At 38.7% G+C, this 12,111-nt stretch overlaps 1 protein-coding gene across 7 annotated transcripts in view; it reads right to left on the bottom strand.

Annotated features, from left to right (window-relative positions):
* Nucleotides 1-12,111, bottom strand: part of CSGALNACT2 (chondroitin sulfate N-acetylgalactosaminyltransferase 2) — a 34,500-nt gene that overhangs the window by 12,303 nt on the left and 10,086 nt on the right. For all 7 annotated transcript variants that reach the window (XR_003991355.1, XM_030485501.1, XM_030485502.1 and 4 more), the window contains one exon: nucleotides 4,626-5,873. Coding sequence is in view for 6 of the 7 variants with exons in the window: in XM_030485501.1 (XP_030341361.1) it covers nucleotides 4,626-5,289 (664 nt within the window). In the remaining variant the exon portion in view is untranslated. The remainder of the gene's footprint in view (nucleotides 1-4,625; nucleotides 5,874-12,111) is intronic.

Here is a 12,111-nt window from a genome sequence, read left to right as displayed (position 1 = left end):
CTGGTAGACATTGAATAACAAGACCTTCATTAGAGATTAGCTAACTGATAATTAACTTCTGAAAATATGCTAATGCCTCTATTTTCCAAAAGTTAAACATCTAACCAATGGAAGAGCTTTTAATCCCTTGATAAAATAAATGCATTACACTGATAAATGTAACCCAAATAAACCAGTTACACTGATAGTAAAGTACAGATGTCCATGAAAGCTCTTCAGTGAGTTTTGCATCACTATGCAAGACTTAATGTCCTATGCTTCTGAATAAAGGGGATTGGCGGAGGTTATACTATTATGGTTTTCCCATTATACTTATCCTCTGTAAATACTGATCTCAAAGAAACCTATTTTTAATTCAGGACTATCTTAGAATACCCAATTCAGCAAATAGGTTCATTATTTGCAGTCCTAAACCCCTTCATTTGTGAAAATATGTAATATTGCAACTTTTATCCTCCCTAGGAATACTCATCATACAAGGGGAACAGCATACTCCCATTTCTCACGTGCTCAGATCTAATGGAAATATTTTTAAAAAAAGCAACTTCAAAGTGTTTCTCTAACAGCAACTGCAGAACAAGACTTTTTTTAAGGTCACATTTTTGTTCTGTTAACGTTAGAGTTCTGGAAGTTTCCATCTGGGTTGCAGAAAAGGAAAACAAGGTAACAATACAGCAAACAGAGCTGAGAAACTTACTGGTTTTCTCTTCATCAGCAAAGCAAGTCAATTAAGCCTCATGAAAAACAATTCTGAGCTTTCAGAAAGTATCTTTGTAGTTGTAATGTATACTTGCAAACCTTTTTTTTACTTGGTGTTATTGCTCGATGCTTGCCAATAGCCATAATGTGGCTGTGACAGCTCTGCCTAATCACAACTCCAAAACAGATTAGGCTCACTACTTTGTCTTGCAACACTAAAAAAATAACTTCAGTTTGCATAACACCTGAACAGGCTGCTCAGTCTTGTGGCCACAGCTTCCTGGCACCACTAGTTTAAGTCAGAATACCTTCATGTACAGACTACAGAAGCTGAGTATGCAGCAAAGGAGCTGCGTGAACTTTTGAATTGAGGGCACAAAACAAAAAAAACAGAGCAGCAACAACAAAGTTAGCACCCATCAGCATGCATTTTGAAGCTTTGTGGCCTACGCAGTGCTAGAGTAATAAAAACCAGAAGATTCAAATACTGTGTATTATTGGATAATTAAGTATACTTTTTCAGAAAAGTTTATTTAGAAATTTGTATTTTTAGAATAGACAAATTTAAATATGCAGAAGGCAGATTAATTTTAAATTCATGTCGTCAGTCTTTGTTGTCACAAGTGACTCCAATATAGTTAAATCCTCAAATACAGTAAGAAAAAAAATTCTTGATGCTTTTACAAATCCAGACAGTGGGCATCAGAGGCAATGTAAATGCTGGGGAAGAACTTCAGACATATTCAGTGGAGGTGAAAAGACGCCATTAGGTAAAACTGCCTGTAAGAGATTCTAGACTTATTTAAACAGCCACCAAATTCTCTGAGGATTTACTGATACACCTGAAAGTGCATACTACAAAAGATTACATAGTTCAAGGTTTAGTCTAGTATTTCACAAGTCTAGGAAAAAATAATTCCCAGAACCAAACATCATTTACCTATATGAAAATTTAGCCTGTTGAGGTAGGAAGCTAGAACACTTCCAGAATAAAAATGCCTGTTTCTAGTTTAGCTTGTACTTGTGACATAATTTTGTGGGTAAGTTTCAGTAGATAAGTATGCGTTAGTTTTGAAAAAAAAAAAAAAAAATCCTGCAAGTCAGACTGATTTTGCTTTTGCTCTATCTATATTAATGATGGTTATGTATGAACTAATGCAGTATCATGTTTTCTCTTTTGCCCCAGAACACCCCCCCAAAAAAAAAAAAAGAAAAATCCACAAGTTTCTCAGCTTCCTGTTTTCCCATTTCAAATCGCATAAAAATCTAGTCTTAGTCCTAAATGGCTTATCACAAAATAATCTATTAGCAATTGAAAAAGACACAGAACTTAAACTATTTATCTCTAGTCATCTTTAACAAACTGTTTCTCTAAATGAGCAATGCTAATCCAGCAACAATTTAGTTGTGCTCTTTGGACAGTTACAGGACCTCTTGCAACTTCACGTAGAGACACCAAGTCCACTGTGTAACTTTAAACTACCAGTTTACGATAGCTTAAGGGAACAGTGTTTTCAAACTAGCAAGGCATCAGCTTTCCAACTAGACTTCTATCAAATGAGGATACACAAACTGACAAGGGAGATAGTGCACTAGAGCCCAGTCACAGGGCTGCAGGGCAAGGGACCTGCAGGTACCACTGCCAGCTGGTTCTATTTCTCACCTCTAAGTTTTGGAACAACGGGGGGGAAAAAGTGTTAATATTCCAAAGCAGCCTTTTTTTTTGCTGGCCTAGTGTCTAAATTAACCAGTAGTACTCACACATACAGAAACATGAAATACCCAACAAAACCCACAACTTCTGTCTGGAAAAAAAAAAACCAAACCCCACACTGATATGTATTACTATGGCTAGTTGCCATAGTAATAAAACATGAGCAACACCCACCATGAGCAACATCATGAAAACACTTTTTCTGCAGTTCCTGTAACCCTATGCTTGAAGAGAATGCCGTTACAGCAGTTTGATTTCCAAAACTAGTTATCAATATACCGGTGTGAACAGAGGCAGAGGCAAGAAGTACAATTTTAAGGTCCTAAATCTGCTTGCTTTTGTTTCTTGGAGGTCTGCAGTCATTATAGGCAGTGCGCTAAGAAAAATAAACAGCTATTTCAGTAATGGTAAAAAGAAAAAAAAATACATTAGAGTAACAGCAAAGAAAAAGGAGCTGCACACTTAATATAGAAAGAAAACAATTAAAAGACTGCAAGGATGACTACCTCCAGACAAAATAATACTGTTTTCAGTAAAAACTGTACCAAGAGCCTAACACTGCATTGGCTGTGTTATACTGACACGGTTGAGTGGATTCGACACCCTGTTCCAGCTTCTGGAATGAAGAAGAGTACTTGCATTAAACTTTAATCACAGTAGCTGTTAAAAGCAGAGACTTCTTGTGCTACAGACCAATTACATCATCTCAGACTGAAAGAACTGATTATTTCAAGGCCAATGGTACTTTTCTCCAGCATGTTTGCTTAATAATGCAGACATCAGTACTGCTGAGATCCAGAATCCCTTTTACAGTAATGCTTTTATAACATGCTCCAAATTTTGTGGGGCTTTTTTATGGCAGCATGAACTGTATTTAATACTATAAATACAAAAAAGAGGTACCAGGACAAGTTTTGATTATCTCCATCAGCATTTTACTGTACCTTGAAAGCCAACTTCTGTAGAAATTATCACTAATGCATCTTTTAAGGGTGTCACTAAGTGAAAACATAGCTTCTGTATTTGCTTTTATAATAATGTGTGTCCTGTAATTAAACTTACAAGTACTGAGAAGGAACTGAAGAGAGGACAGGAGAACAGTTCAAGGTAACACAGCTTACCAGACCCTGTAACTTGTATACTGTGAAGGACACAAAGTTCTTCAGCTGACAAGACCAGAACATGTAAGCCTACCAATGATCTCCCTCCGATGTAAGTGTGTCAAGTCTAAGAGAGTCAATTGCCTGAATATTAACTAAAAGTAGCATAGAGAGGAGTGAAGAAAACCCCTGTAGCTTCATACTGACTGGCTTAACTATGCTGGAACAAGAGAAGTTAATCAATTTCTCCCTCCTACTGCCACCAGTTTCACTGGAAGTCTTTCAGTTATTTAGTACCATAAGCAGTTGTGTTACACTGACTTCAGCTACAACCAATTATGAATGCCTCAGTATTTTAGGCTGATATGAAGGAGGCATTCCCTTACACCCCCCACTCCCGGAAGGACGGGGAGGAGAATCAAAAGAACATAACTCCCACGGGTTGAGATAAGAACAGTCCAGTAACTAAGGTATAATACAAAACCACTACTGCTGCCACCAATAATAATAATGATAACGGAAATAAGAAGGGGAGAGGATAAAATTGGTCACCACCCGCCGACCAATACCCAGCCCTACCTGAGCAGCGATCTGGGCCTTCCGGGTAACTCCCCCCGGTTTATATACTGGGCATGACGTGCCATGGTACGGAATACCCCTTTGGCCAGTTTGGGTAAAGTGTTCTGTCTCTGCTTCCTCCCGGCTTCCCCTCCTCCCTAGCAGAGCATGAGACTGAGAAAGTCTTTGGTCGGAGTAAACATTACTTATCAACACGTAAAAACATTGGTGTTATCAGCGTTGTTCCCAGGCTGAAAGTCAAAGACACAGCACTGCACCAGCTACTAAGAGAGAAAAAATGACTGCCACAGCTGAACCCACGACAATCCTGTACACTTCATTTGGTGAGCCCTTCTGAAATGGATTTCTTGCTCCCTACTCAAAACACAAGATAATGAAACAGTAATATTCTCATCATTAGAAATAAAGGTTCTTAGTGTGTAATATCTGTTCAAGACTATATTCAAGTAGGTAAACCCACTAAAAATACCAATACCATTAAATGCCTGTTGTGACATTCTGTTATGGGGCTGGAAAGCTTGTAATAAACATACCTTCTATGAAATCATTTTCACTATACAGCTGCCTCTCTCCTACTCCATCATCTTCATCTTGTCCATCTTCTTCATCTGGATTATTGATAACTTCTAGGCCAGCCTCAATAACTTCCACCAATTCATCTCGCTTATCCTTTCTAACAGGTTTCTCTTCTGGATGCCGAGTGAGCCCCATTTCCAACTGAAATACTTTCATGGACGTAAAGCTTTCAAAAGGAATGACACCATATTCACTAGGCAGTTTAGCCCCCACGCTCACCTCAGCTTTGTCAATCTGTGAATGAAGAAATTCTAGGAGATCATTGGATGCTTGTTCTTTGGTGCCCTGGTAGTTCATACCATTGACCCTCGGGCTCTTTTTTTCCTGCAGGGATTTCAATTTGTCACTCATTTCCTGAAGCTCCTGCTTTAACTGGGCAATCTGACGTTTCAGACTGGTAGCTCGGTTTTGATAATGCTCTTCTTGTTCCTGCAAGAGAGCTTGATAGTATTCTTTACCCATGCTTTCGCCTACGACACCAGGCAGAGATCCATTACCGTCTGTTTGTGGAGCACACTCCAGCAAATACATGAGCAAGACTAAACTGAATAGTAAAGCAAGACCCACTAATAGCCAACGAGTCCTGGCTTGAATTACTAAGCCTCTTCTGGGCATTCTCATATTACTACCACTTCCAATTCAAAATGATGACTTATCTCCTCATGCTTTTCAGGGAACATCACCCCAGAGTTCAAATCTTAGAAAGACAAAGAAAGCATGACCACAATAGTTACTACAATTTTGATAAAGTAGCTGATGAGCAGTTTTTGACCTTTGCCTTAATCAGGTGTCATTGCAGATACATAAATCTGAAGTTCCTATGTCATCCATAACCATCAACTGTAAGCTTGGTTGACGCCATACAATTTGTTCAGGATTTCCTACCCCAAACGAAAAGCCCTGCAGAGGGTGAGGAAGATGGAAGACGCCAGCAAGGAGTCATATTTCCATTTCCTATTTCAACCCTACTTGAATGGTTTTAGTCTATTTGAAGTTCAGTGAGGAAAGTCTGCAGAAGTAATTTCATAAGCTTTGAATCAACAGCAATTTTTCTCCCCCTACGTGTAAGTGAGAGCACTCTACAGCTTAGTAACAGTAATTTTCATTGGGTAGTACGGCTTTTCCTCTGGCACTTGAGTATTTTATTCCATTTCCCCTCCTTTCCTTGGAATCTGCGGTTTGAGTCAGCAAAATGAAGTCAGAACCTAAAATTAAAAGAAAGGTGCATATTAGAGCTACAAAGCAGCCAGTCATTTTGAAACACATGAATAAAGTTGTAACACATGGATGCAAAGGATTGATGGAGGAGGGAGTGGGAAAACGAGAAAGAAAAACATGGTTTCTTTCCATTGCATTACCCATCAGTGATTCTGTTTGACATAGTGTCTGAAAAGTAGCAATATGGACAGTCTAATGAAATACATTTTTCACATAGTTAGCTAAAGCAGTAAGGGTTCTTCTAGTCTCATCAAGTTTGGTTTTAACTCCCCCACTCCTTCTTGGGTTTGGTTTTTTCTTTGTTTTGTTTTCCTCTGTGGGAAGAAAAAACCACCATGCCCTTCCTACTCCTCTAAACTGAAAAAAATTCCAAGAACTGTTTTGAAGCAGCAGCAATAGAAGCTTGCATTTCCATTTGCTTTTATTTTAAGTAAATATCTTTTAGTGAATAATTATTCACTCATGAGTAAAGTTTTGCAGACTTAAATATCAAAGTTCACAGAAACAGCATTTCAGAATAAGTTAAATTCAGGAGAGATTCAAATTCAAATCCTAATTCCTTGCTGATGAAAGGGAGACAGACTATCCGTTCTCTAACATTTCCACCTTTTGATTTGGTTAGGCTAGCAGCAAAAGGCGTTGACCATTTGCATGGATCGCCTTCTTACATCACTAAGGCTTGGAAGAAAAGGCCAGGGAAAAGAGACCACAGTAACACAAGAGAGGGATACCAAAAATCCTACTCAGCAACAACAGTCAGCTGAGCAATTTATGGGCCTCTTCAACAACAGCATAAAGAGCTAATAAGTAAGCTCAATGCATGTTAGTCTACTTTCTAACATTAATAAAATACTTTAGGTTAAAACTTGGATGTATAAAAGAAGTGAAGCTCATTAAAACTTATCCAGTGATCTGTTAGCTCTACATCCATTTTGACTGTGTTGTGTAATTCTTGTTTGGGGGAAGTTCTGGGACTTGCGCAACTTCAGTATAGTTTCAGTATGCTTACAACATTAAAAAAAAGAGATTGCCCACTCCAACATTCCTTCTATATATGGGTTGGACAGACTGTTATCTAACACCGCCAAGCAGCCACAAACTCCATCTTCCTCTGTCCTTGTAAATAAGTCATGGTGCCACGATGTGCTCCATGTGTTCACAACAAACACCTGGCAATATTTCTCCCCAATTATGTCCTTGCAACATTTCTCCCTTCCCATCCAGCTTCTACCATCAGGATATTCTTTAGTGAGAATCAGGTACCACATACCAGTGGTATCACAAAATTCAGCATCCTCATTTGCAAGGAAGCTCCCATTACAAGGCCTGAAAAGTTAAATAATTTATTCATACCACTGACACCAATGCCTAACAGCAGATCCTAACTTTGCATGCATGTCATGTACACTGAGTTTTGCAAGAGCTGCACCCTTTAGAGTTGTCCATCTGAAGTCTACAAGACTACTTGAAGAAGTTACTAGTATTTCTAGTGCTGAGGTCCCCGTCCATGACCCTGTTCACAAATAAAGTGGAAACATTATGTAGAAATTCTTAATAGAGCAGCTTAAAGGCAATAGTTATCTGAAACTTAAGCTTTTTCAACCAATGTAAAGCTACTGGCCACTTTGGTAAAAAAAAAGTAAGTTTTATGAACTGAATTCTAGATGACACCTTTTTAAGTCCAAATAAGACAGAAGTTAGTCACTCCTCACTCCACTAACACAGCATTATATAAATGCAAGTTAAATGCCTATAAAGGGTGATCAACACCAGATGTGTCCTCAGATTATTGACCAGGGTCCAGATGTGGTGAATCAAGGGAGACAGAAGAAAAACAATCTTCAGTATAAAACCAGTGCACAGAAATGATGTCATATCATCCCAAGATTTCTTTAGTACAAAGTTGCCTATATGATGGTTTTTTCACATTTCTTCCTGAATTTTTGTTCTGTTAGACTACAAAAGGTGAAGCCATGATTAATTACATAAAGAACCGTATGTTTCTTTAAACATACGTAAATACTAGACTGTACAAAAGCCACTCCATGCATAAGCTAGCACATTTTAAATCAGTCAAGGCATACTGAGAAATGATCAAACTACCTGACTTGCATAAAATATTGACAAACCCAATTCCAACTATTTTTCCTTGCACAGCCTATCAAGAACAGCAACATTTTTGCATTGCTTATACACAAACACAGGTACCATACAACTATAGAATTATTTTTTTCAAGTTATGAAGAGATGCTTTTGGTACTGAGGACGAGGTGGGAAAACAAGGCTGAGACTTACAGCCCAGCAGGACATAAACAAGAGCACTTTCACTTTGTGTTTTTCCTTTATCTCTCTCCTCACTTTTACAGGATAGTTGAAGAAAATGAAAGATGTACTAGAAAGCAGGAGCTAATACTTCTAGTTAAGACTGTCTTAAGAGATTATTTGGGTACCATGGCACATTTTGATAATGGCCAGTGCAGGCAGCTGCACACCACAGCCAGATTTGGTTCACCAGTGAACCTCTAACTTAAAGCCACCTAAAGTCACACAATCTCCTAGCACCATGGGCTTTAAACAATCAGTAGCTGTTCTTAAGTGATAAACAGACATTCCCAAAGGTGGGTCATTAGCCTAGTAGGTCTTTCATCAATGATTGCTCCACCAATAAATTGCCCTGTGCTCACTTTGATGAGTCACTAAGTTTCTTTAGGTCTCATTTATGTCTTAGAAGCAAGTGACAACAGATTTCCTGATATGTGTCAAGAGGACACAATGTACCAGGAGATTAAGATTACCTCAGACAATAGCAGGGGGTGATGAAAGAACCACTCTGTTCCTAATAATTTTAACTGTGGCCAAATGTACATTATTATGGTAAGCATGCATTAAAAAGCCAGCATGCCTCTACAGGGACTTGCCGCTTGTATTGCATCACCAACACAATGACAAAAGATTAGGAATAACTGTAGATTTCTGAGTTGTCCTACTGGCACTTTTCCTGTTTACACCAGAGGGCTGTTTCATGGCACACTGCCTTCAGGGATGCTTAAGGAAGAGAAACAATAGGCCGTTTCTGAAGCAATGGAAACTATGTGTGGTAGGCTGTAGAAAGCTCACTGGTTCTTTTCCTTCTAGACTTTAATTATTCCTTCATTAGCCAAAACCCTTTTCTAGTGAGCTAGTGACACTCTTATTAACAAAACAGCCTTTTTGCACAGAGGTAGGCCTTGTCTATTTATCTTTGACAGTTTTCATGCAACACCATAAATAACAGGCATCTTTCCCACTACAGCTTCCCTGTGGCCTTGAAAGGCCAGGAGTGTTCGTGCAGACAGCTACGCTAAACAATGTTAAAATTTTAAACTGCACATGGAGAGCTGAAGGGGTGAGTTAGTTTGCTACAGCAGACTTGTATATCTCTTCCTTCCCCTCCCTCCACCTCACCCAGTATTACCCCTGCTAAGAAGAGTCATCCTAAGGGAGTCAGACACATATTTTCATCTTGCATCCTTCAAAACATGAGTGAAGGCAGTAAGAATCTTAATTCTCACCCCACCAGAAAAGACAGGTTTACAAGCCCTCTGTTTCACTATGCTCTCTTTTCAGAGAAGCACTAGTTTCGCATATTTACAACCCAAATTTGATATGACTTAGGTCTGGCACAGCACTATTTTAGGGATTCCAGTAAGTACTCCCAGGCTGTAGAAGATGATTACAAGAGAAAGCAGGCTGTGAAACCCCAGAATTAACAAAAACACACAGGATCCCAAGAACCACAATAGGAAAATTAATTCAGAGTCACATGGCACAATCTGAAGTTTATAAAAAAGAACAATAAGATTACATGGAAATAAGTAATCACACAGAAGACCTTGGGATCAGCACTTCAGTGTTTGAAGATTAAGCTCCAAATCTTTAAATTGCACATGCTGATATTTCATGTTATTTCAATTCTTTGAAACAAGTCTATTTACAATACTCCCTATGATTTCCAAAGAATAAGATATCTGAGGCTTATACAATGCTTATGAAGATTTGCAAGTCTTCCAGAAGCAACTGGTTGTTATGCTTCCTGCATGTCCAGGGCCTGATGTATATTCAACTATGGAAACATTTCTGTTCCTTACAAAAGAGCTCATTGATTCTCCAAGCACAAGGGAATAGACCAGCATGCTACTTGAAAATGCTTTTAAGCTTGTTTTTATTATATTAGCATTCTGTTTTGGTTCCTTGTTGCAAAGGATGAGTACTTCCTTCTCAAGAGGGGAAACATTCACACTTAAAGCAGTGACCTAATTCAGTATACACTTGGCTCCATGCCAGACTGTACCAACGGACATTCCTCATTTTAGCATGTTCTACTTTAGACATGTCCTTTTTGTTCAGCATGCCCTAGATGGTCATAGTTTAGCAGCTTATGAAATTCCAGCTGATTTTCATAGTTATTGTTCATAATTTCACCCAGATGCCACAGATATTCAGTCTTAAAACCCCTCCACACACAAATACTTCTCTCTTTGGCAAATTACAAAATGAAAACGTAAGGTCCAATATCATCCTTCTTATTCTGAAGAAGAGTATCACTGAAAACAGAATTGTTTGTAAATGTCAGAGAAAGACTGCACACACAGTTACCTTCTCACTCGCTGAAACCAGCACAAAGCAAGTTTGCTGTCTTTGCTGTCACAGACAATCTTTGCATAAACCCTAGAGTGAGAAACCTCAAACCATACCCAAGTACACAGAAACACATCATTTCTGCTGTGTGCAGTCCACTGAGGCATAGCCTCAGAAGAGACACAGAGGAATTTGTTCAGGGCTTTTTTATACAGTTCTAGTCAAACAAGTACCAAAGTCAGATTTTTCAGCTGTTGGGAAGGTTAACAGAAAGGGAAACGCCAAGAGGAGAAAAAAAATATCCAAGAGAAGAGTTAGGGCTCACATTTCTCACTTTCCATAGAAAGTTAATTTTTAGTCTAGTATCTCGCCCACACCGCACTGACTGTAAAGAACATGGTTTTTATCACAATTCCCCCATCTAATTTGCTTTCAGCTACAGCTCTGCCTCCCAAACACACACACAATGCTGGACAGGAAAGAAGCTGAAAGCCAGTATCAATTTATGGAAAGAAGATATGCATTCAAGAAAACCAGTAGGAAAGTTCAAACAATCACAAAATATTTTAGCCCTTACCAATTTAATAATAAATCCTGAAGAATTTGAAAGTTGCACTTATACACACATCACAACCACTGTCCCTGGTAAATCAATCACATCAGGCACAAGCATCAGCTGATTTTTAGCTTTTTGACAGCTTAGAGCATAATACACTGTTCCAATTATCACGACATGCAAGTTTAGTTTGTAAGTAAAGAACTCCGCTTTGCTACTCACATTATCTGACACTACAGTGAATTTTTCTTTCAGCTACCTATTAATGATTTTCACCAAAATTTCCTCTTATCCTCCTCTGTATCTTCCCAGAATTCCCATCACATGGCACATTACCTTGGCATGCTCACATGGACAATACTGTATAGGACCAAACGTGTAAGAGTACACACCAACGCTCCTCAACAGGACAGAGCAGTTTCTGCAGAAAGTTATTTTTCCAGACATTGCAGATCTAAAAAACCCCAACTAACCAACAAGCCCCAACAAAACAAAACAAAGTGAGACATCTGCCTTGGAAGATGACATGACAGAATCAGTTCCCCAATGGATTTAATTCAACCCCAAAATCTGTGATTCGTAATTCTCATAAGCTTATCACCTCCACTTAATTGATAAATATGAAAAATGGTTCCATTCAGCTCAAGTCCATCGGTTATGCAACAGACTCCAAGCAGTATCAGATATGCAGTCATCTATGTTACCAGAGCCAGCCTCACCTGGCTGCTCACCAGCTAACAACCCAGCATTATGCTGAGCTATCAGTTTAGCATTGCTCCTATTCACTCTCTGCCTTCTTTGTTATTAAGTCCTGCTGGTAAACACTGCTAAAGCTAGAGTCCCATGGCAGGTGCAGGGGGACAATGATGACTGCACGCTGAGCATCTTACCTAATTTTTAATTAAAGATGTGGAAAAGTAAAAAAAACAACCCACACAAACCAAGACAAAACAAAAAAACAACAAACAAAACCCACCACACAGTCAACATAAGAATTAAGAACTACTGCATACATTATGAACAGCCTGCAATGAATTATTTGTGAATTATGT

This window comes from Strigops habroptila, chromosome 5 (assembly GCF_004027225.2).
Source record: "Strigops habroptila isolate Jane chromosome 5, bStrHab1.2.pri, whole genome shotgun sequence".
Lineage (NCBI taxonomy): Eukaryota > Metazoa > Chordata > Aves > Psittaciformes > Psittacidae > Strigops > Strigops habroptila.
The sequence above is the reverse complement of the archived record's forward strand: the minus strand, read 5'-3'. Positions and strand labels throughout refer to the sequence as shown.